Source organism: Lithobates pipiens, unplaced genomic scaffold (assembly GCF_037356315.1).
Source record: "Lithobates pipiens isolate NorthernLeopardFrog02 unplaced genomic scaffold, aLitPip1_a1.2 Scaffold_18, whole genome shotgun sequence".
NCBI lineage: Eukaryota > Metazoa > Chordata > Amphibia > Anura > Ranidae > Lithobates > Lithobates pipiens.
Window position 1 is genome coordinate 3447544 of NW_027507758.1, and position 26130 is coordinate 3473673.

At 47.4% G+C, this 26130-nt stretch overlaps 1 protein-coding gene across 1 annotated transcript in view; it reads right to left on the reverse strand.

The window, feature by feature from the left end:
- Positions 1 to 26130, reverse strand: part of LOC143986951 (phospholipase B1, membrane-associated-like) — a 200230-nt gene that overhangs the window by 74059 nt on the left and 100041 nt on the right. The window contains exons 25-30 of the mRNA XM_077485364.1: positions 21178 to 21259; positions 15765 to 15869; positions 11498 to 11593; positions 10682 to 10753; positions 7449 to 7514; positions 4591 to 4651 (exon numbers count right to left, since the gene is read on the reverse strand). Coding sequence (XP_077341490.1) covers positions 4591 to 4651; positions 7449 to 7514; positions 10682 to 10753; positions 11498 to 11593; positions 15765 to 15869; positions 21178 to 21259 — 482 coding nt within the window. The remainder of the gene's footprint in view (positions 1 to 4590; positions 4652 to 7448; positions 7515 to 10681; positions 10754 to 11497; positions 11594 to 15764; positions 15870 to 21177; positions 21260 to 26130) is intronic.

Genomic DNA, 26130 nt, shown 5'->3' on the forward strand with positions numbered 1-26130 from the left:
GTGAGTGTGGGATTAATTACAGAAACCCCAATTCAACTTTTAGTTAATGTCACTGAAACACATTCCAGTTGCAGCAAAACAAAAGGCTCAATTTATGACCGCTGACTACATTTATAAAGCACCATCTGCCTGAGTAAAGAGACAGTCCCCTTTCCTTCTGCGTGGAAGCAGTGGTCTCTCTGTATAGGTCTGGAGAGACCACTGCTAGCAGCTGCCTGGGCTTTTCAATCCTCTCCTCTTTTACACACAGAACTGCTCACCCTGTAGCCTCCCCATTGGAAGAGACCGAGAGCCAATCATCAGGGAGCAGCAGCAGAGAACTGTGGGATATGAAGTCCCAGCACAAAGCAGCCTGACTGACGTTTGAGGGGGCAGGACTGCCAATCCCAGGCTGCACTGCAGAGAGTCAAGAGAATTGTGGGAGAGCGTATAAAAGTACAGGGCGGACCCGGCCCAAGAGCCTTGTATCCTGGGGCCCATTGGGAGAGCAATCTTCTACCAAGCGGCACACAGCCTGCACCTCCAGTCTGGAGGGTCAGAACCCCGCCTGCTTCCAGAAGGATGCTCTGCAGCAACGCGGAATGTCATGAAATCGGCGATTCACCGGGTCAGCAGACTGAAGATATTGGGACACATCTTCAGCCAGGAGAATCGTTTGATCGCTCTTTGGAGGTCTACTGAATGCGTACAGGGTTGGTGAGGGGGCTTTGCCCAGGAATTCTATTGTCTTCCATAAAGCACCATATTTGAACACTGTGCACAGACACCTGTTATCCAGATCTAGTAGAGGAGTGCTATATCACAGCACCAGCTATTTTATATTGTAGCAAATTGGATCATGCTTTGTTGGGGTTTTTTGCCTTCCTCTGGATCAACTGTGGGTATAGGATTGTATATATGGCATTGTATGATATCATTTATTTATTTATTTTCATGGTTGAACTAGATGGACTTGTGTCTTTTTTCAATCTGATTAACTATGTAACTATATTGCTCCCCATCACTCTGTTACATTGAGGGACCCTTCTCCATAGAGCTCCAATGTGCCGGTGAAGAAAACAAAAGCAAGGCCTTGCTCTTATGCCTTGTACACACGGTTGGAAATTCAGACGGAAAAGGTCCGAACGGATTATATTGTCGGAAAATCCGATCGTGTGTGGACTTTTTCCATCGGAAATTCAGACGGAAAAAAATTTGAGAGCAGGATCTCAGAAAAAAAAAATCCGATCTGACTTTTTCTGATCGTTCGTAGAGAATTCCGATCGGACAAAGTGCCACGCATGCTCAGATCAAATTACGAGACCAAAGCTATTGGCTACTAGCCGCAACGTAGTCCCGTCGTAACGAACGAACGTCATCGCGTTCCAAACGATCAGATTTTTCTGACAACTTTGTCCGGCCGTGTGTTGCATACACCAGTTTAGGACAAAATCCGTCAGAAAAAAAATCTGATGGATTTTGTTGTCGGAATGTCCAACCCGTGTGTACAAGGGCTTAGAACATTATTGTTGTCACTCTTAAAGGGGACACATCACTGGTGTTTATCCCCTTCCCGCCGAGCGTACGCAGATATGCGTACTCGGCTTCCGGGGGGTATACCGGGATGATGCCCGCACCTGCAGGCATCATCCCGGTACCGTTTTTTTCAGCAGGCGATTGGCTATCCAGCCATAACAACCGATGCGGCTAAAAGCCGCCTCCCGCCGCTGTTACCGGTGCTCCCGCTCGATCGGGAGCACCGATTCCATGTCCGCTGCCTCCGGCTGCTGGGGAGAAACTGGAATGACGCCGTAATCGGCTTCGTTCCAGTCTCCTCATAGTAAACACGGAAGTGACGTCATGACGTCACTTCCCGTTTTCTCGGCTGCCAATGGCGCCGGTTTTAAAAAAATATCCGGTATTCAGAATCGCCGTTTTCGGCGATCTGAATACATTGAAGTGTAAAGGAGGGGTAGGGGGGTCTTTTAGACCCCCGATCCCTCCATAAAGAGTACCTGTCACCGCCTATTACTGTCACAAGGGATGTTTACATTCCTTGTGATAGCAATAAACGTGATCAATTTATTTTATTTTTTTTAAAACAATTTAGTCATTTTAAAATAAATAAAAAAATAAAAAAAATTTTTTTTAAAGCGCCCGCCATCCCCGCGAGCTCGCGAAGCAAAGAAAACGCATACGGAAGTCGCGCCCGCGTATGTAAACGGTGTTCAAATCACACATGTGAGGTATCGCCGCGATCGTCAGAGCGAGAGCAATAATTCTAGCGCTAGACCTCCTCTGTAACGCTAACCTGGTAACCGTAAAAAATGTTTAAAGCGTCGACTATTGAGATTTTTAGGTACCGTACTTTGTCGTCAATCCACGAGTGCGTGCGTTTTATAAAGTGTGACATGTTTGGTATCTATTTACTCGGCGTAACATCATCTTTCACATTACGCAAAAAAAAAATGGGATCATTTTACTGTTTTGTTTTTTTTCTATTCATGAAAGTGTCCCTTTTCCCAAAAAGTTGCATTTAAAACACGGCTGCGCAAATACCGTGTGACATAAAATATTGCAACATTCACCATTTTATTCTCTAGAGTCTCTGCTAAAAAAACATATATAATGTTTGGGGGTTCCAAGTAATTTTCTAGCAAAAAATATGGATTTTAACTTGTAAACATCAAATGCCAAAAATAGGCTTAGTCGTGAAAGGGTTAAATTACCTCATTGTGTCCTAGTATTAAAGGCAGGGCTGGTGCAGGGATTTTTGACACCCTAGGCGAAACCAAATTTTTCCACCCCCAATTGGCTCCACCCCTGACTCCACCCCCTTGGCCCTGCCCATGTGACAGAAGGCACCACTATACAGGTAGCATTTGGCTCTGCTTCCTCTAGCGCTGGCTCCAGTGCTGCGCTGCGCCTCTAATTACACTACTGGTCGGATGAAGCAGCTGCCTAGGACTGAGTTGGTTACATGCTGCAGCCTGCAGAGCATGCAGACACAGAGGGAAAGCAGTGGCCGGGCGCCCCTGAGCAGCAGTGCGCCCTAGGCAGCTGCCTAGTTTGCCTAGTGGTAGCACCGGCCCTGGTTAAAGGTACTATAGGCCGGCCTGGGGTTCCCCTTTTAGTGTTCTACATCAATCAGCAGCTTCCTTTGGGAGTCCATTTAATCCCTGTACGTTGTTATTATTCTTTTATTGTTGCAAAGCGTTATGGACTGTTCTGAGAACAGTTTCAATCAAGTCCTGGCTACTTATGCAGGGCTTGGCTGACTAATACCCCTTTAAAGCGGAGGTCCACCCTAAAGTGGACCTCCGCTCATCGGAACCCTCCCCCCCTCCAGCGCCACAATTGGCACCTTTCAGGGGGGAGGGGGGTGCAGATACCTGTAAAGTACAGGTATCTACACCCACTTCCAGGATAGCTCTCTGCGGAAAGGGGCGTATATTACGCCCCTTTCCGCAAGTGCCCGCCCCTTTCTGCAAGTGCCCCGCTGCCTGCTGGGAAACACACGGATCCCAGAGGCAGCGGGGAGCGTCCTTATTGTGCAGCGCGATTCGCGCATGCGCAGTAGGGAACCGGGAAATGAAGCCGAAAGGCTCCATTTCCTGATTCCCATACCCAAGATGGCGGCGGCAGCACCCGACATACGATCTACAGATCGGCTTCGGGTGCCGACATCGCGGGCGCGCTGGACAGGTAAGTGTCACTATTTTAAAAGTCAGCAGCTGTAGTATTTGTAGCTGCTGGCTTTTAAAAAAAAAAAAAAAAACGCGGAGTCCCGGTGGACTCCCGCTTTAACCAGGGGTCTCCAAACTGCGGCCCGAGGGCCAGATGTAGCCCTTTGCTAGCCTTTATTGGGCCCTTGGGCCACTATTCCTCTCGCTGTCTCCGAAAGTGGGGCACCATTTCTTCCACCGACAACTATGATTGGATACTATTCCTCCTAATAGTAGGGGCACTACACCTACTCCTATTGACCACCAACCCCCGAGGCCATATTTATTCTCACTGATGCCGGGGCCCGGGACATTTTCTGCCCACGCTGGCCACAACTTGGCCCTCCTAAAGTCTGAAGGACTATAAGCTGGCCCTTTTGTTTGAAAAGTTTGGAGACCCCTGCTTTAAACCTTGCTCTGGTCCAAGTAAACTTGAGAGAGCAGAACTGCGTCGGTGTGTTATTTCCCACTGTTATTCCATTAATCACATTGCTAGGGGGCGCCAGAAGGGGGGCTCCAGAAAGGGGCACCAGAGGGGGGCTGGGACAGTCCTTTGGGGGTTGAGAGGCAGAGTAACGGACTGAACAAACAAAAAGCAGCTCCTTCGGGGGGTATCGCTATATATATATATATATATATAGGTCTGGCTCAGTAGGGGGTGTCTCAGACCTCTGCAGAGAGACCACTGCTTCCGCACAGAGAGCAAGGGTCTTTCTTCACAGCATGCTGGCAGGGGACGGGTTTTTCTACTTAGGCTGTGGTTGCTTTAAAAAGAAAACCGACTATAAGACTTTGTACATTATATCTGTTACAGGAAGGAGTCGAGAAGCTCCGGGTGAAAGCTCCCTGTGTAGTTTCTGTAGTAGTTGTGACAATGAAGTATTACCGGAGGTTGGGACTTGTGGAGATTTCGATCGGTCTGCACACTGCACCTGGCTGCCGTACACCTAGAAACAAGGAAGCAAACACATCAACGTCAAATGATCATTTACATCCACTTACTACATTTCACGTCCATCATCACAGAAGGTGGGCAGAGTCTAAAAAGATCATTTTGTTTACGAAGCAGCCACAGCTTGTGGAGAAAAGCCTGTTCCCTGCCAGCATGCTGCAGAGAAGGAACCTTTGCCTCGGTGTGTGGAAGCAGCGGCCTCTCTGCAGAGGTGCACTGCGCCCTCTGCTGAGTCAGACTGATAGCTCTGCAAAGCTCATGCTCCCTGCTGATTCAAAAGCTCTAGCTCAGACTCAGAAAGTGCAGGTCAGATCTCGGCAGAGAAACCGCTGCTTCCACCCATAGAGCAAGGGTCCTTTCTATATAGCACGCTGTGGCTGCGTACTAAAGAAAGCACACCATCCAAATTCAAATGAGCCCAACGGTCATTTAACGGGGGGCACATAAGAGGGCCAGGAGGGTGGTAGGGAACGGCAGGTGAAGTGGATGCAGCTCCTCTCAGATTAGGTCATGAGATCCTAATGCACACACAGTATCTGACAAAAGTAAGTACACCCCTCAGTGACATTTGTGTAAATCTTCTCTTCTATCTTTTCATGTGACAACACTGAAGAAATGACACTTGTCTACAATGTAAAGTAGTGAGTGTACAGCTTGTATAACAGTGTAAATTTCCTGTCCCCTCAAAATAACTCAACACACAGCCATTAATGTCTAAACCGCTGGCAACAAAAGTCAGTACACCCCCTAAGTGAAAATGTCCAAATTGGGCCCAAAGTGTGAATATTTTGTGTGGCCACCATTATTTTCCAGCACTGCCTTCACCCTCTTGGGCATGGAGGTCAGCAGAGCTTCACAGGTCACCACTGGAGTCCTCTTCCCCTCCCCCATGATGACATCACGGAGCTGGTGGATGTTGGAGACCTTGCGCTCCTCCACCTTCCGTTTGAGGATCCCCCACAGATGATCAATAGGGTTTAGGTCTGGAGACATGCTTGGCCAGTCCATCACCTTTACCCTCAGCTTCTTTAGCAAGGCAGTGGTGGTGTTGGAGGTGTGTTTGGGGTGGTTATCATGTTGGAATACTGCCCTGCGGTCCAGTCTCTGAAGGGAGGGGATCATGCTCTGCTTCAGTATGTCACAGTACATGTTGGCATTCATGGTCCCCTCAATGATCTGTAGCCCCCCAGTGCCGGCAGCACTCATGCAGCCCCAGACCATGACACCCCCACCACCATGCCTGACTGTAGACAAGACACGCTTGTCTTTGTCCTCCTCACCTGGTTGCCCCCACACACGCTTGTCACCATCTGACACCAAATACGTTTATCTTGTCTCATCAGACCACAGGACATGGTTCCAGTAATCCATCTCCTTAGTCTGCTTGTCTTCAGCAAACTGTTTGTGGTCTTTCTTGTGCATCATCTTTAGAAGAGGCTTCCTTCTGGGAGGACAGCCATGCAGACCAATTTGATGCAGTGTGCGGCGTATGGTCTGAGCACTGACAGGCTGACCCCCCCACCCCTACAACCTCTGCAGCAATGCTGGCAGCACTCATACGTCTATTTCCCAAAGACAACCCCTGGATATGACGCTGATCACGTGACCTCAACTTCTTTGGTGGACCATGGCGAGGTCTGTTCTGAGGGGAACCTGTCCTGTTATACCGCTGTATGGTCTTGGCCACCGTGCTGCAGCTCAGTTTCAGGGTCTTGGCAATCTTCTTATAGCCTAGGCCTGAGATGGCGAACCTTGGCACCCCAGATGTTTTGGAACTATATTTCCCATGATGCTCCACTACACTGCAGAGTGCATGAGCATCATGGGAAATGTAGTTCCAAAACATCTGGGGTGCCAAGGTTCACCATCACTGGCCTAGGCCATCTTTATGTAGAGCAACAATTCTTATCTTCAGATCCTCAGAGAGTTCTTTGCCATGAGGTGCCATGTTGTACTTCCAGTGACCAGTATGAGAGAGTGAGAGCGATAAAACCAAATTTAACACACCTGCTCCCCATTCACACCTGAGACCTTGTAACACTAACGAGTCACATGGCACCGGGGAGGGAAAATGGCTAATTGGGCCCAATTTTGACATTTTCACTTAGAGTGCGCCTCTATCTAGGTGTAGTGATTTATTAAAAAGAATAAAAAAAAACAATAAAAATGCACTCACTAGTTAAAAGTAGATCAAGTCTTTTCATAAACCCATACAGACCTCCATAGGTGCACCGTAAGGCTGCAGAGCTCAGCGGGTACGTGGCTGGCTTAAGCAGAGTTCTTGATGGAAGTGCAGCTGTCGGGCTTCAGGCTGGAACATAAACGACAGCACCTTCCTGAAATAGCAAGATGGCTGCGGCTCCAAACAGCACCTCTCTCGGCTGGGTGAAGATGACAGGAAGTGAAGGGGGCGTGACTACAATGTAGTCACACCCCCTCCACTTCCTGTCAACATCATCTTAATGACACGCCTTTATCCACTTTTAGCTAGTGAGTGCATTTTTATTGTCTTTTTATTCTTTTTAATAACGTGCTACACCTAGATGAAGGCGCCCTCTTGTGTTTATTTTGTACAGTATCCAAATTTGCACATCATTTGTTTTGATGCACCTGGAAGCACAGACACTTTTCAATACATTTTATACTTTTACATATATATATAAAAAAAAACATTTATTGCTGAAAACGTATTTAGAAAGGTGGAATGATAATTCTGCACTCTTCTCTTACAGGGGGACGTGAAAGTGCTTCCCATTGGCCGATAAAAGAATAATCATTACTGGAGTACTCACCGGATCGGTAGTAACGGTGGGATAGACATAGTTGCTGTTCTTTGCGGTCTTCACATAGGGGTCACCCTAGAGGAGAAGACACAATGTATGAACCAGGAATGGTGGGGGGGAGGGGACTAACCGGATCGTACAAGGAAATGACATTCATGAAATATGTAACAGAGTAGCCAAAGGGGAAGGATTCCTCCTAAATCTTCTGCAGAGTCATTTTTATTGTACTCCAAAAATATCCAAAATGTCATCTCTGATCTCCTGTGTGAGACGTGAGTTACGTTGTCGCGCTGAACCCGCGACTTTAAACTTTGATTCCCTGACAACGTAGATTAGAAAGTCAGAACTCCTGACCTGCATACTTTTTCCAAGCCAGATTTCATTTCTATGGGGGCACAGACGACATTTAAATCCTGATGTACAATTCGTTTTAGTTGCGAATTTCATTTTTTCGGCGAAATTCAACAAATTCGGAAATATTCGAATTAACGAAAATCCGTTTAACAAATTTTTTCGAAAATCCATAAATTCAGAAATGTGAAAATCTGAAAATTAGGAAGTTCAAGAATCCAAAAATCCGAAAATAGGAACGAAAATCTGAAAAATTCAAAAGAATGAAAATCCGAAAATTAAAAAACCCAAACATTTTGAAAATCTGAAATAATAACTATTACTAACTATTACATTATAGGTATTGGAATTTTCTTTCAAATTTGGCTATTATGCCGCATACACACGATCGGACTATCCGGCGGACTTAGTCCAGCGGACAAACCGCCAGACTTTGCAGCGGAGGTCTGCCGGACTTTCCGAGCGAGCGGACCTGCCCGCACACGGAGGAAAGTCCGTTCATTTTGAACGTGGCTCCAGGTAGACGGGACTAGCAAAGGAGGTCAATGTTGCCGCCTCCATCGGCGAGATTGACACCTCACTGGCTCCTTCACCTGGTATGGACTTAAAGGGGAAGCCCTACGCCGAAAAAACGGCATGGGGGTCCCCCCAAAGTCCATATCAGACCCTTATCCGAGAACGCAGCCCGGCCGGTCAGGAAAGGGGGTGGGGACGAGCAAGCGCCCCCCTCCCCCCCTCCTGAGCCGTACCAGGCCTGCGTGCCCTCAACATGGGGGGGTGCTTTGGGGAAGGGCACCTTGTTCCCATGTTGATGAGGACAAGGGCCTCTTCCCGACAACTCTGGCCGTTGGTTGTCGGGGTCTGCGGGCGGGGGGCTTATCGGAATCCGGGAGCCCCCTTTAATAAGGGGGCCCCCCAGATACCTGCCCCCCATCCTATGTGAATGAGTATTGGGGTACCATGCACCCCTAACCATTCACCTGGGGGAAAAAGGTGTAAAGAAAAAAACAACACATGTTATTAAAATAATTTATTGGACAGCTCCGGTGGTCTTCCGTCTTGGAGGGTCTTCTCACCGGACTCCTCCACTATCTTCTGCTACCTCTTTTACTAGCAGAGGAGCCCGGCTTTCTTCTTCGTCGTTGCTGCCGCCATCCGGGGGTCTTCTTCCGACTTCGGGGGTCTTGTCCCCCTATTCGGTTCTTCTTGCCCAGCCTCCGCTATCTTCTTATAGCTCTTTTACTAGCGGTGGCCCGGTCTTCTGTCGCCGCCACCCCCTTTCCTGACCGGCCAGGCTGCGTGCTCGGATAAGGGTCTGATATGGACTTTGAGGGGTGGGGGGGACCCCCACGCCGTTTTTTCGGTGTAGGGCTTCCCCTTTAAGTCCATACCAGGTGACGGGGCCAGCGAGGTGTCAATCTCGCCAATGGAGGCAGCGACATTGACTTCCTGCGCTAGTTCCGTCTACCTGGAGCCACGTTAAAAATGAACGGACTTTTCTCCGTGTGGGCAAGTCCATTCATTTTAAAAGTCTAGCGCACAGACGGCCGGATTGCAGCCCGGCGGACAATTTTGAGTCAAAACTTCTTTCTAAGTCCGCCGGACTTTTGGAAAGAAAAAGTCCGCTGGAGCCCACACACGGGGCGCATTGTCCGCCGGATAGTCTGATCGCGTGTGCGTGTGTGAACGTAACGAATACGAATTTATCCAAAGTTACAAATTATCACAAATAACGAATGTCGCATCTAAACAAATGGAACCTGACAAATTAATAATAATAAAAACGTTTTATTGCTATTATTTATTAATATTAATTTGTTACGTTCCATTCGTTTAGATGCGGCATTCGTTATTTGTGATAATTCGTAACTTCGGATAAATTCGTATTAGTTTCGTTCACTAACAGCCAAATTTGAAAGGAAATCCCAATACTTATAATTTAATAGTTAGTTATTATTTAGATTTTCCAAATTTTCAGATTTTCGTTCTTTCAAATTTTTGGATTTTCATTCTTATTTTTGGATTTTCGAATTGTTTTATTTTCGAATTTCCCAATTCTCCAATTTCCAAAATCAAATTTTCGAAAAATTTCCCAATTTCTTTTTACAAATTTATTCAAAATAACAAATTTCGATCATAACGAATGATCCGCAAAATGTTGTTTTATTTTCGAATTTCCAAATCCAAATTTTTGAATTTTCCAATTTCCAAAATCACATTTTCACATTTTTCAGAATTTCCCAATTTTTTTTTTTTTTACAAATTTATTCAAAATAACAAATTTTGATCATAACGAATGATCCGCAAAATGAAAAAAAAACAAAAAAAAAACAAAGGAAATGAAAACAAATTTTTCAGCAGTGCACATGTCTAATGTCCAACCCTTCCCAAATCTATCCGAAGCTTGAGTCGTGGTTTGGGTTAGAGTTGGGCTTTAACTGGTCTCTAATTATGAAATGAAGACTCCCAATCCAGACAAAGGTAAAAGGCGTGTCTATGGAACATTGTTACTAAAGATGTTGAATACTTTTTATTTTATATGTTTCATCATCCAATTAAATAACAACATCTGGAATGGCCTCATTAGTCCTAATTCTCTCTCTCTCTCCTTTATTATCACTCATAGCTACTATAATCACTATATATTGTATATACAATCATTATATGTTAGATTGTAAGCTCTTCTGAGCAGGGTCCTCTTAACCCTCTTGTATTTTATTGTATTTTCTCTCTTTTATATTGTAAAGCTCTGCATAAACTGTTGGTACCATATAAATCCTGTATAATAATAATAATAATAATAATAATAATAATGATAATAATAATAATAATAATAATAATATATTGTACAGCATATTTATTTTACAAATGTCAGCAATACTATTTGCTACCTGTGGGGGGCAGACTACGCCAATGCTTTCGTTAATTCCCAGTTTATTGCTCTTCTGGCCGACTGGCTCAAACTGGGAGAAGAAAAGAAATAAATTAGTACATGAAGATCATTCACACCAAACATTCATGGCTTGTAGTGAGATAATACATAAGCTTAGACTGAAGTCAGACAGCTGATGTATTAATGTTTTTCGTACTGTCCTGTCTGAACAATGTTTGTGAACAATTCCACTTTGTATCTCTCTATCTCCCGTCTGATCAATGTTTATAAACAATGTTACTTTGTATCTCTCTGTCTAGCTCCTGTCTGATCAATGTTTATAAACAATGTTATTTTGTATCTCTCCATGTCCCGTCTGATCAATGTTTATAAACAATGTTACTTTGTATCCCTCTATTTCCCGTCTGATCAATGTTTATAAACAATGTTACTCTGTATCTCTCTGTCTAGCTCCTGTCTGATCAATGTTTATAAACAATGTTACTGTGTATCTCTCTATCTCCCGTCTGATCAATATTTATTAACAATATTACTTTGTATCTCTCTAGCTCCCGTCTGATCAATGTTTATAAACAATGTTATTTTGTATCCCTCTATGTCCCGTCTGATCAATGTTTATAAACAATGGTACTTTGTATCTCTCTATCTCCTGTTTGAACGATGTTTATAAACAATGTTTTTGTGTATCTATCTCCTGCCTGATAAATGTTTATAAACAATGTTTCTTTGTATCTCTCTATCTTGCTTCCATCTCTTTCCCAGGAACAAAAGGATGAAAACCAGAGGATTTTGATAGAATGTTAAATGATCTAACCATGTTAATCCATAAGCCGAGGGCGCTCTGTGCGTGAGCTTTGGCGCCAAAATGGAAGCAGTCCGGCGCCATGAAAGTTCGGTCAGGAAATCCCTCCTGTATAAAAGACAGCAGCCGAAAATCTGTCAGTGAATATTCCACAGTATAAAATATAGAATGTAACAATCAATAACATATATTCTATTCAATACGGAATGAGCCTGATCATCAAAAGTACGACTTTAAGCCAATGAGCCTAGAGACACAATCTGATTGGATGGGAGGAGCCCGGGCGCGGCAGCTGGCTTCCCGGCCCCCTCTTTAGCAACCAGATTTATACCTCGTGTTTTACAGTGCGTTTAAAGAAAGAAAGAAAAAAAAACGAGAAATGCGTGAAAAAAACGCTGGTTTAAAAACGCAAAATGCACTGAAAAAAACGTGCCTGAAAAACGCATCAAATACAGCCGCCTAGGTGTGAACCCGGACTCGGGGGATGTTTGCGAACGACCCCAAAACTCTATGAAAGAATTATAACCGTCGCCTTAATAAAGGGACATTCTGTTACTAAAAACGGTGAGTCCGTCTCCAGCAATGCTAAAAAGTTTGCAACTTTGATTGCAATATTATTATATATATTAAAAAAACAAAAAAAAACAACAACTTTTAACTGTTTTCAAAGCAAGGAGACCCGAGCTTTACAAATGGGCGTTGGGCTCGTTGGCCAGAGGTCACTATATTTATAATGAAGCCACACACAGCGTGATTTCCTTCCACTTTTAATTGCAGAGATCTGCAGTGATCACTCCAAGCCTGGGAATATCTTCCTTCTATTCTATACATTTGTGTACTTTGTATCGATTTCTCTCCATCCTTCGCTAATCATAATATGTACAACAATAGATAACAGTTACTTTTACAGCCATGTGATAAAATGGCTATTAAGCTCCATTATGCAGATCTACGACTCTCGTTTTCCACCCATCTCACCGCGCCGCGACCTGCCGGAGGTAATCAATGCGACTTTGGTGTGTTTTTTTTAGTTATCTTATTTAATTAATATAAAATTATAAAATTATTTTATGTTATTATTATCGATTATATCGTAATTTTATGTCATTATTATCTATTTTACCTGACACTCACATTCTGTCTTAGCCCCTTGTACACGCGGGTGGGACATTCTGACAACCAAATCCGTTGGATTTTGTCCGACGGATTTTGTCCGAAACTGTTGCATACACACGGTCGGACAAAGTTGTCGGAAAATCCGATTGTACATAACGTGATGACGTTATTTCGTTCAGGCTAGTAGCCAATAGCTTTGGTCTAGGAATTTGATCTGAGCATGCGTGGCACTTTGTCCATCGGAGTAGGCTACACATGATCGGAGTATGTCCGATCGGAGCATTTTGTCTGAAAATTTTACCGGCAAGTTGGAAAACTTGGTCCGTCGGATATTCGGGTCGGATGGAGACCACACACAGTCGGATTATCCGACAAAACGGTCCAATAGAACACATTCCGTCGGAATCTCCGACCGTGTGTACAAGGGCTTAAAGAGGAAGTAAACCCTGCCTCTTTCATTCCCTGCAAAGGTAAAGCATAATGGACTACTATACATCGCATCGCATCGCATCACATAGTAGTCTATTATGTGTCACTTACCTGACACAGGAGCCAGCGAAGTCACCGCTGTCCCCTGTAGTCCGGCGCGTCCATCTTCTTGGTGGGGGTCTCGCAGCTCCGCCGCTGTCATTCGGCGAAGCCGTGATGACGTCACTCCCGCGCATGCGCACGGGAGCCGACACGCGCGGCAGCTCCGTACTTGAAAATGCCGCGCTCAGTGCGCCTGTGCGCCGCTGTCTACGGCGCATGCGTCGTAGACAGCGGTGCCTGTCTTTCAGCAAATATCTCTTAAGCCGTGTAGGTTTAGGAGATATTTCTTGGACCTACAGGTAAGCCTTAATCTAGGCTTACCTGTAGGTCAAAGTGGTTTGTAAGGGTTTACAACCACTTTAAGCCCCATTATGCAGATATACGACTCTCATTTTCCACCCATCTCACCCCGCTGTGACCTGCCGGAGGTAATCAATGCGACTTTGGTGTATTTTTTTTAGTTATCTTATTTCATAATTTTATGTTATTAATATCGATTATATCGTAATTTTATGTTATTATTATCTGTTTTACCTGACACTCGCATTCCGTCTAAGGCTGGGTTCACACTGCTGCGGTGTACGAGATCGAATGCGATTCGCACTGCAGTGCAAATCACATGCGATCTCTGTGCGATTGCGATTTCAGCCGTACAGATAGTATGGCTGAATTCGCATCGCATCCGGCCCAAACTTGTACAGGACCCTTTTTTTTTTGGTCCGCAGCAGAATCGGATCGCATTGGGTGTTCACACCATGCGATTCGATTCCTGTCCGAGTTTGCAGATCGCACTGCGATATGCGAACTGATTTGGAGGTGTCTTTAACTTTTCACTGACACTCCCAGCAGTTCGCATAGAGCAGTGAGAACTGCCGCCGGGAAGGCATGCGATGCGGGAACCCGCAGTAGATTCACAGCGTTCCCGCATCGCAGCAGTGTGAACCCAGCCTAAGAGACAATTCTTGAGTCTAGCCCAGGGGTGCTCAACCTTTTGAAGAGTGAGGGCCACTTAAGTGATTTGGTAACCGGTTGGGAGCCACAATTATGGGTAGGGTAGGGTCCATACGGGGGCACAGGTGAGCTGCCCCCCTAAATAAGTAAATTGGACTTTATTAGGCCTTCCTCTGGACCAACTGAGGGTTTGGGGTTCTGAGGGGGCATCAGCGGCAACCCGTAATGCAGGGTGCAGGGGCGCCGCCCCCTTTATCCATGCGTCCGGCCCCCTAATCTACATGCGGGGCACCGGACACATGGATTCCAATGTTGTTTTGTTTTCTTTTTTTAAGCACATGATTAGAGCCAGAGGCTCTAATAGGCTTCAAATAAGGGTGGGCTTGTGGCGCAGAGCTCTGTGCCCTGAGCCCACCCAGTTGTGTGATAATAGCGAATAAATATCGTCTTCCTGATTCTCTTTCTGGCCAATCGGAGACCGGAGATCCGTTTGGCCGCCTAGGAGGATGAGGAAGGAGACGCACGGTGATGTCGAGGAGGGGAAGGCGCAGGGGAAGCCTCCGACCAGAGGAACAGCTGCCCACAACCTAGATAGGATAAGTGCGGGGCTGTGACCAATCAAGTGCGGGGCTGGTGACCAATCAAGTGCGGGGCTGGTGACCAATCAAGTGTGGGGCTGGTGACCAATCAAGTGCGGGGCTGGCGACCAATCAAGTGCGGGGCTGGTGACCAATCGAGGGGGGGGGGTGCATTGTTTGCCACCCCCTAAAAAAATATACCACCAGCCCCCACTGGTTGCCACCTTTTCTTTAAGCCAAACTGCATTTTTATTATTTTTTTAAGGGGAAACACTCTGGTGTAAAGGGGAACTCTGCTGTAAAGGGGGTTTCTGCTCACCACTTACATCGGAGTTCCCAGCATTCCCTCTTAAATCAGGGTTCCCAAAGCCTCACATCAGAGTCTGCAGAGCACCCCTCAGTCACCAGCACCTTTCATCCATGATGTACCTGCCGGCTGCTGGGCTTCAAATTTCCCACCCACACATTGGGGTACCACAGTTCGGACTAAATAATGTGTCCGGGTTTTAGGTAGTCTGAAACCCCGGACACATGATTCAAAACCCGGACTGTGCAGGTGAATCCCGGGTGGGTGACAACCCAATCTATGGGAGCCGACACGAGCGACATATTGCAGCGTTCTGCGGCCTGCTCAGTGCGCCTGCGCATGCGCCGTAGACAGTGGTGCCTGTCTTTTTGTAAATATCTCCTAAAGGTTTAGGAGATATTTCTTGGACCTACAGGTAAGCCTTAATCTAGGCTCACCTGTAGGTCAAAGTAGTTTGTAAGGGTTTACAAGCACTTTAAGACCAATTGCTGCTATTCGGTGACTATTTACATTGCAAGATCTCTACAGATATTTGTGAGTAGTTTTCCTTTTATGTACTTTTAATAAAATATTTCCAAAAGGATAATGCACAAGGCTGGTGCGCCCCTTTCTCTTCATAATTAGAGGACCCCCTTGTTTTAAACAATAAAACAAATTCAGCCACTATAAAATATATAAGTCGTGTTACAGAGATGAGAGATCTGTCATATTGGATACAATAAGGAACACAGATAGTAAAGAGTCTGTGACAATCATTTCGGGGGCCTCAAGCCTTCTCTTATGATGTCATTGTTACCGGAGTTCGAGGAAGCTCGAGATGTTCCAAAAACGGCTGAATGACGACGGTGAAATCATCTGTGGTGTCGTACAATCCGCTCTCCACCAACTGCCGAGTTTTTTCCTGAAAGGACATTGCAACATTTAACCTTCATTTCTCCTTGAGCGTTGGAAAAAAAAGTATATGGAGCAAAGGAGGAGAATAAAGACACCCCCAGACCCTTAACAGTTGCGCACACTGCGCGGGAAAACTTGCTGGTGCCCCCCCCCCCCCCCCATACAGACGTTAGATAATTACTAAGAGTGTCAGGGCCGTCTTTAATATTGATTGGACCCTGGGAAAAACTTTTCTTGGGGCCCCCCCCCCCCCATGCAGTTTTGCTCTCCACCTGCTCTGAGACATACAATAAATAGCAGCTAGACTCAAAATCAGTTTACTGAATCAGATCAGGCAGCTATTGCGATCGGTTGCCAGAGGTTTCAGTGTATCATTCCCGCTCACTAATTGGTTGCTAGAAGTTACAGTGTATCATTACCGCTCACTGACTGGTTGCTAGAGGTTACAGTGTATCATTACCGCTCAGTGACTGGTTGCTAGAGGTTACAGAACACATTAAGGCTTACTGGTTAGTTGCTAGAGGTTACAGCACATGAATTCTGCTTGTTGATTGGTTACTAGAGATTACTGTGGATATGACCTCAGGGGGGCATGATTTACATATCCATGCTGCCGCCCGCCTCTATTTACATATGAATGCCGGTAATTTCCATGTAAACACAGGGTCTCCATGTGAGTTATCTGGGACACGGCACAGGACTAAAACCTCAAGGGGCGAGGGAATTTAAACCGGGATAGTTGGCAAGTATGAAGCAGCTGCTTTGGGCCCCACAACAATGACAGGGCCCAGGGCAGCTGCCCCTTTTGCCCTGCCTTAAAAATGGCCCTGAAGAGTGTGACTTTACAGCCCTTCAATATGAGTACCTGGGTATAGGAACAAGCCTGCCATATAAACGGCTGTATTTAGTAGCAATCATTCTCTATAGAAATTCACCCCGTGAAAAAAATAGTTAGATTCACTCCAAGTAAGAGCTGATGAGATTCGCCAAGTATTTTCTTTCGGGATTTTTTCTTTGTGTTATATGACATTTAACGGGTCAAATCTTGTTTTTTTTTTTATTGCCAGGAACAATTTGGGTAGTACTATATCAGCTATTCTTTTCCTTGGAATGAATCTTTGTGGGGAGGTTTGGGTGAATCTTGTTAAATAACAGGAATTTGCTTTCTTTCATTGGCTGACTTGTGTTCCATTGTGGCGAATTAGGTTTACACCCATTTTCAACATTGGGAGGGAAGTAGCAAGTATCCAGGTATAGCAAGGGAGCGCACAGTCCCCTACTGTGGTGACACCAGTCCACATGTCTCTCAGCATTATGGTGTGTAGGAGACAACCAGACAGATTAGGGCAGTGATTCTCAACCAGGGTTCCTTCAGAGGTTGCTAGGGGTTCCTTCAGTATTGGGCCATTTCTGCCTCTCGGATAAGTTCCCACTGACACCATTGGTCTTTTGAGCTATCTGTAAGGAGGTAATTCTTCCCAATGACCACAAGTGTAAGGACCATTCTTCCCACTGACCACAAGTGTAAGGACCATTCTTCCCAATGACCACAAGTGTAAGGACCATTCTTCCCAATGACCACAAGTGTGAGGATCATTCTTCCCAATGACCACAAGTGTGAGGACCATTCTTCCCAATGACCACAAGTGTGAGGACCATTCTTCCCAATGACCACAAGTGTAAGGACCATTCTTCCCACTGACCACAAGTGTGAGGACCATTCTTCCCAATGACCACAAGTGTGAGGACCATTCTTCCCAATGACCACAAGTGTGAGGACCATTCTTCCCACTGACCACAAGTGTGAGGACCATTCTTCCCAATGACCACAAGTGTGAGGACCATTCTTCCCAATGACCACAAGTGTGAGGACCATTCTTCCCAATGACCACAAGTGTAAGGACCATTCTTCCCAATGACCACAAGTGTAAGGACCATTCTTCCCAATGACCACAAGTGTGAGGACCATTCTTCCCAATGACCACAAGTGTAAGGACCATTCTTCCCACTGACCACAAGTGTGAGGACCATTCTTCTCACTGACCACAAGTGTGAGGACCATTCATCCCAATGACCACAAGTGTAAGGACCATTCTTCCCAATGACCACAAGTGTGAGGACCATTCTTCCCACACTAATGTATCATGAGTTGTAGATTTCTCATTTTTAGCAGAGGGTTCCCCAAGACCGGAGAACTATTTCAAGGGTTCCTCTGTGTTGAAAAGGTTGAGAAAGGCTGGATTAGGGAGTTCCAGAGGATGGAGCAGGCTCTGGAGAAGTCCTGTTGAGCATGGGAGGAGGAGATGAGGGGCCAGAGAATAGAAGATCTCAGGAGGAACAGAGAGAGGATGATTTTGGTGATACTTTGAGACAAGGTTGGTGAAGTAGCTCGGGGAAGAGTTGTGGTTGGCTTTGTATGTTGTTAGTTTTTTGTAATTGTATGCATTGGGCAAGCAGAAGCCAATAAAAGGACTGGCAGAGAGGAGTGGAGGACACTGAATAGAGGGCAGTGTATAGATTGGCAGACGCAGGAATGTAAATGGAGGCCAGTGGAGGGGCTGGCAGAGAGAAATGGAAGACACTGAATGGAGACAGTGGAAGGATTGGCAGAGACACATAGTGGACAATGGGTGGAAGCGATTAAAGGGATTGTCAGAGAGGAGTGGAGGACACTGAATGGAGACCAGTGGAGGGATTAGCAGAGAGGGATGGTGGACACTGAGTGGAAGCCATTAGAGGGATTGGCAGAGAGGGGTGGAGGACACTGAGTGGAAGCCATTAGAGGGATTGGCAGAGAGGGGTGGAGGACACTGAGTGGAAGCCATTAGAAGGATTGGCAGAGAGGGATGGAGAACACTGAATGGAGGCCAGTGGAGGGATTGGTAGAGAGGGATGGTGGACACTGAGTGGAAGCCATTAGAGGGATTGGCAGAGAGGGGTGGAGGACACTGAATGGAGACTAGTGAAAGGATTGTCAGAGAGGGGTGGAGGACACTGAATGGAGGCCAGTGGAGGGATTTGTAGAAAGTGGTGGAGGACACTGAATGGAGGCCAGTGGAATGATCAGAAGAGAGGGGAGAGGACACTGAACTGAAGCCAGTGGAAGGATCAGATGAGAGAGGTGGAGGACACTGAATGGAGGCCAGTGGAGGGATTGGCAGGGAGGGATGGTGGACACTGAGAGGAAGCCATTAGAGGGATTGTCAGAGAGGGGTGGAGGACACCGAATGGAGGCCAGTGGAGGGATTGGTAGAAAGTGGTGGAGGACACTGAATGGAAGCCAGTGGAAGGGTTGGTGGAGGACTCTGAATGGAGGCCAGTGGAATGATCAGATGAGAGGGGTAGAGCACTGAATAGAAGTCAGTGGAAGGATCAGATGAGAGGGTTGGAGGACACTGAATGAAAGCCAGTGGAGCCATGGAGGGATTGGCAGAATGGGGTAGAGCACCCTGAATGGAAGCCAGTGGAGGGATTGGCAGAATGGGGCAGAGCACACCGAATGGAAGCCAGTGGAGGGATTGGCAGAGAGGGGTGGTGGACACTGAATGGAGACCAGTGGAGGGATTTGCAGAGAGGGGTGGAGGACACTGAATGAAGGCCAGTGGAAGGATCAGATGAGAGGGGTGGAGGACACTGAATGGAAGCCAGTGCAAGGATCAGATGAGAGGGGTGGATGACACTGAATGGAGGCCAGTGGAGGGATTTGTAGAAAGTGGTGGAGGACACTGAATGGAGGCTAGTGGAATGATCAGATGAGAGGGGAGAGGACACTGAATTGAAGCCAGTGGAAGGATCAGATGAGAGAGGTGGAGGACACTGAATGGAGGCCAGTGGAGGGATTGGCAGGGAGGGATGGAGAACACCGAATGGAGGCCAGTGGAGGGATTGGTAGAAAGTGGTGGAGGACACTGAATGGAAGCCAGTGGAAGGGTCGGATCAGAGATTCAGCCATTGAAGGGATTGGCAGAGTTCGGTATGAAGGACAATGAATGGAAGCCAGTGGAGGGATCAGATGAGAGGGGTGGAGGACACTGAATGGAAGCCAGTGGAAGGGTCGGATCAGAGATTCAGCCATTGAAGGGATTGGCAGAGTTCGGTATGAAGGACAATGAATGGAAGCCAGTGGAGGGATCAGATGAGAGGGGTGGAGGACACTGAATGGAAGCCAGTGGAAGGGTCGGATCAGAGATTCAGCCATTGAAGGGATTGGCAGAGTTCGGTATGAAGGACAATGAATGGAAGCCAGTGGAGGGATCAGATGAGAGGGGTGGAGGACACTGAATGGAAGCCAATGGAGCCATGGAGGGTTTGGCAGAATGGGGTAGAGCACACTGAATGGAAGCCAGTGGAGGGATTGGCAGAGAGGGGTGGAGGACACTGAATGGAAGCCAGTGGAGGGATTGGCAGAGAGGGGTGGAGGACACTGAATGGAAGCCAGTGGAGGGATTGGCCGAGAAGGGTGGAGGACACTGAATGGGAGGTCAGTGAAGGGATTGGCAGAGTGGGTTGTGAAGGACACCGAATGGAATTCATGATGGACTGAAGTGAGGATAGTCTATGTAGAGGCTGGCCAACAAGGAGGGAGTTGCAATAATTGAGATAAGAAGGCAGTGGATTGGTAGCTCGGTGGTGTCGTTGGTTAAGAAGGGGCATCATTTGGAAATGGTATGCAGGTGAAGGTGCCAAGATTTCAACAGTTATTGATGTGGGGCTGAAAGTAGAAGTCAAAGTCTATGATTGTCTAGCACCCTGGTATGAACTGATAGTTCTGTCATTGCTCTCCATAGAGAAGTCTGGGAAGGGGAGGAATTATAAGCTCAGTTTAAAAAAAAAAATTAAGTTGAGTAACTGATGTGACATCATTATTGAGATGTCAGTTAATATATTAGTGATGGATGAGAAGACAGAAGGTGCGAGGTGATAATTAGAGATAGATTTGGGTGTTGTCGGCATGGAGCTGGTATTGAAAAGAATGTAAGGTTATGAAATGGCCCAGAGAGGAAGTGCAGATAGAGAATAGAAGGGGTCTGAGACTTGGGACCCCTACAGAAAGAGGAAGAGGAGAGATAGAGTTGTAGGTGACACTGAAGGAATGATTAGGTAGGTAGGAAGAGAACAAGGGAGGAGCCGATTCTTGGAGGCCAAGCGGGTGGAATATTTTGAGGAGGGTGGTCACATGTGTCAGGCAGCAGAAAGGTCCAATAGTAAGTAATAAGTACGGAATGCAAAAAGAAGAATACAGACCAGCAAGCACACAAAAATATGAAAGTCCCACCTAAATATCACAATGCATCTATGATATATCACATGCTTACCTGGTACTGCTTATTGAAAGATCGAAGAACTTCTATTTCTGTTGAGCCTTCTGGGTAGTCCACCACACATCCGCACAGCGCGCTGCCAAGAGACACAATATTACTTCACCCTCCATACCTTTCTAAAGATGGCCATACACCACTAGATTTTGCTTTGAACAGTCATAGAAAAATAGTTCCTCATAACATTTGATTTTTCTATCATTGAGTCAAATAACCTCCTTTGAAAGGCCTTAAAATCCAGACCTGCTGTTGGAACATTGTGTTGGGCAACCGATTCCAAATGGGGGGGGGGGGGGGGTGGTGGCTTTACTGGTCATGCAGGCTGCAGTGGACAAGACTTGGCCCACAGACTGCAGTTTGGAGACCCCAGCTCTAGATGTTTGGTGTACCTGCCAGCCTGAGGTGTTTGTATACATAATGCCGCATACACACGTAGCAGACTATCCGGCGGACTTAATCTGGCGGACTTTCCACCGGACTGTCCGCCGGACTTTCCAAACGGGCTACTTGCCCACACACGGCACTTTTTCAGCGGACTAATACGGACTAATACAGCGTATTTTTGAAATGAACGGACTCGCCCACACACGTGGAGGAAAGTCCGCTCATTTTGAGCGCGTCTCCAGGTAGCCGGGAGCAGCGAAGGAGGCGTCGCTGGCCCCGTCACCTGGTATGGACGTAAAGGGAAACCCCTACGCCGAAAAAAACGGCGTGGAGGTCCCCCCCAGGTCCATATCAGACCCTTATCCGAGCACGCTACCTGGCCGGCCAGGAAAGGGGGTGGGGACGAGCGAGCGCCCCCCCCTCATGAGCCGTACCAGGCCGCGTGCCCTCAACATGGGGGGTGCTTTGGGGAAGGGGGGGCCGCGCGCCCCCCCACCCCAAAGCACCTTGTCCCCATGTTGATGAGGACAAGGTCCTCTTCCCGACAACCCTGGCCGTTGGTTGTCGGGGTCTGCGGGCGGGGGGCATACCTTTAATAAGGGGGCCCCCGGATACCGGCCCCCCACCCTATGTGAATGAGTATGGGGTACAATGTACCCCTACCAATTCACCTGTAAAAAAAAAAAGTTAAAAAAAACACAACACACAAGGGTTAAAATAGTTTATTGCACAGCTCCGGGGGTCTTCTGTCTGTCTTCGGGGGTCTTCTCGCCGGACTCCTCCGCTATCTTCTGCTAGCTCTTTTGCTAGCGGAGGAGCCTGGCTTTCTTCTTCTTCCGACTTCGGGGCCTTGTCCCCCTCTTCGGGGGTCTTGTCCCCCTCTTTAGTTCTTCTTGCCGGGCCACCGCGCCTTCTTCTAGCTCTTTTACAAGTGGTGGCCCGGTCTTCTGTCGCTGCTGTCGCCATCTTCTGTTCTTCTCTTCTCTTCAGGAGATGTTGCCTCGTCGCTGCCTCCGCTCACAATGGCAGGGATTCGGCGCGCGGCGACTTATATAGAGACATCACCGGATGATGTCCCCACCCCCTTTCCTGGCTGGCCGGGTAGCGTGCTCAGATAAGGGTCTGATGTGGACCTAGGGGGGGGACCCCCACGCCGATTTTTCGGTGTAGGGATTCCCTTTTAAGTCCATATCAGGTGACGGGGCCAGCGACGCCTCCTTAGTTGGCCCCGGCTACCTGGAGACGTGCTGAAAATGAGCGGACTTTTCTCCGAGCGGGAAAAGTCTGTTCATTTCAAAAGTACGACGGACTGGCACACACACGGCCGGATTGTCCGCTGAATTACTTTTGGGTAAAAAAAGTCCGCCGGAGCCTAAACACGGGGGGATTGTCCGGCGGACTTGAGTCCGCTGGACTTTTCCACCGGATTGTTTGATCGTGTGCACGAGGCATAACAATGACTGATCACAATGAGTTGGTAATTGTCTCCAGACCTCGGTATCTCTGGATCAGGTCAAGGCTGTCACAGGGTGACATTGAACTTGGACGATAACGGCAGCAATCTGCTCACATATTGATAGAACATCATAAACATGAGATTTCAGAGACATTTTATCCCTGTCATCTCGTCACTTCTCCCTATCACGCTCCTTCTATTTCAGTCTTACTCTTTGATCCTATAGAACTGATTGATCTGTACGAGGTCAGTGTGACATAACACAGGAAAGATATATACAGAAAGAGATTACAATGCAGAGAAAAGGGTGAGCTGCGTTATAGGTAAGAGGAAGGGCTCATCACCCCATGAGATGAGGGGTGGGTGTGTCATTGTTCTGGACCCCCAAGTGTCGGTGTGTCATTGTTCTGGACCCCCAAGTGTCAGTGTGTCATTGTTGTGGACCCCCAAGTGTCAGTGTGTCATTGTTCTGGACCCCCAAGTGTCAGTGTGTCATTGTTGTGGACCCCCAAGTGTCAGTGTGTCATTGTTCTGGACCCCCAAGTGTCGGTGTGTCATTGTTCTGGACCCCCAAGTGTCAGTGTGTCATTGTTCTGGACCCCCAAGTGTCGGTGTGTCATTGTTCTGGACCCCCAAGTGTCAGTGTGTCATTGTTCTGGACCCCCAAGTGTCGGTGTGTCATTGTTCTGGATACCCAAGTGCCAGTGTGTCATTGATCTAGACACCCAAGTGTCAGAATGTCATTGTTATGAACCCCCCAGTGTCAGGGTGTCATTGTTCTGGACCCCAAGTGTTGGTGTGTCATTGTTCTGGATACCCAAGTGTCAGAATGTCATTGTTATGGACCCCCACGTGTCAGGGTATCATTGTTCTGGGGCCCCCAAGTGTCAGTGTGTCATTGTTCTGGACCCCCAAGTGTCAGGGTGTCATTGTTCTGGACCCCCAAGTGTCAGGGTGTCATTGTTCTGGACCCCCAAGTGTCGGTGTGTCATTGTTCTGGACCCCCAAGTGCCAGGGTGTCATTGTTCTGGACCCCCAAGTGTCAGTGTGTCATTCTTTTGGACCCCCAAGTGTCAGTGTGTCATTGTTCTGGACCCCCAAGTGTCAGGGTGTCATTGTTCTGGACCCCCAAGTGTCAGGGTGTCATTGTTTTGGACCCCCAAGTGTCAGGGTGTCATTGTTCTGGGACCCCCAAGTGTTAATGTGTAATTTTTCTGGGACCCCCAAGTGTCAGGGTGTCATTGTTCTGGACCCCCAAGTGTCAGTGTGTCATTGTTCTGGACCCCCAAGTGTCAGGGTGTCATTGTTCTGGGATCCCCAAGTGTCAGGGTGTCATTGTTCTGGACCCCCAAGTGTCAGTGTGTCATTGTTCTGGACCCCCAAGTGTCGGTGTGTCATTGTTCTGGATACCCAAGTGCCAGTGTGTCATTGATCTAGACACCCAAGTGTCAGAATGTCATTGTTATGAACCCCCCAGTGTCAGGGTGTCATTGTTCTGGACCCCAAGTGTTGGTGTGTCATTGTTCTGGATACCCAAGTGTCAGAATGTCATTGTTATGGACCCCCACGTGTCAGGGTATCATTGTTCTGGGACCCCCAAGTGTCAGTGTGTCATTGTTCTGGACCCCCAAGTGTCAGGGTGTCATTGTTCTGGACCCCCAAGTGTCAGGGTGTCATTGTTCTGGACCCCCAAGTGTCGGTGTGTCATTGTTCTGGACCCCCAAGTGCCAGGGTGTCATTGTTCTGGACCCCCAAGTGTCAGTGTGTCATTCTTTTGGACCCCCAAGTGTCAGTGTGTCATTGTTCTGGACCCCCAAGTGTCAGGGTGTCATTGTTCTGGATCCCCAAGTATCAGCGTGTCATTGTTCTGGGACCCCCAAGTGTCAGTGTGTCATTGTTCTGGACCCCCAAGTGTCAGGGTGTCATTGTTTTGGACCCCCAAGTGTCAGGGTGTCATTGTTCTGGGACCCCCAAGTGTTAATGTGTAATTTTTCTGGGACCCCCAAGTGTCAGGGTGTCATTGTTCTGGACCCCCAAGTGTCAGTGTGTCATTGTTCTGGACCCCCAAGTGTCAGGGTGTCATTGTTCTGGGATCCCCAAGTGTCAGGGTGTCATTGTTCTGGACTCCCAAGTGTCAGGGTGTCATTGTTCTGGATCCCCAAGTGTCAGGGTGTCATTGTTCTGGGACCCCCAAGTGTCAGGGTGTAATTTTTCTGGACCCCAAGTGTCAGGGTGTCATTGTTCTGGATCCCCAAGTGTCAGGGTGTCATTGTTCTGGACCCCAAGTGTCAGGGTGTCATTGTTCTGGGATCCCCAAGTGTCAGGGTGTCATTGTTCTGGACTCCCAAGTGTCAGGGTGTCATTGTTCTGGATCCCCAAGTGTCAGGGTGTCATTGTTCTGGACCCCCAAGTGTCAGAGTGTCATTGTTCTGGATCCCCAAGTGTCAGGGTGTCATTGTTCTGGGACCCCCAAGTGTCAGGGTGTAATTGTTCTGGACCCCAAGTGTCAGGGTGTCATTGTTCTGGATCCCCAAGTGTCAGTGTGTCATTGTTCTGGACCCCCAAGTGTCAGTGTGTCATTGTTCTGGACCCCCAAGTGTCAGGGTGTCATTGTTCTGGGATCCCCAAGTGTCAGGGTGTCATTGTTCTGGACTCCCAAGTGTCAGGGTGTCATTGTTCTGGATCCCCAAGTGTCAGGGTGTCATTGTTCTGGGACCCCCAAGTGTCAGGGTGTAATTTTTCTGGACCCCAAGTGTCAGGGTGTCATTGTTCTGGATCCCCAAGTGTCAGGGTGTCATTGTTCTGGACCCCAAGTGTCAGGGTGTCATTGTTCTGGGATCCCCAAGTGTCAGGGTGTCATTGTTCTGGACTCCCAAGTGTCAGGGTGTCATTGTTCTGGATCCCCAAGTGTCAGGGTGTCATTGTTCTGGACCCCCAAGTGTCAGAGTGTCATTGTTCTGGATCCCCAAGTGTCAGGGTGTCATTGTTCTGGGACCCCCAAGTGTCAGGGTGTAATTGTTCTGGACCCCAAGTGTCAGGGTGTCATTGTTCTGGATCCCCAAGTGTCAGGGTGTCAGTATTCTGGATCCCCAAGTGTCAGGGTGTCATTG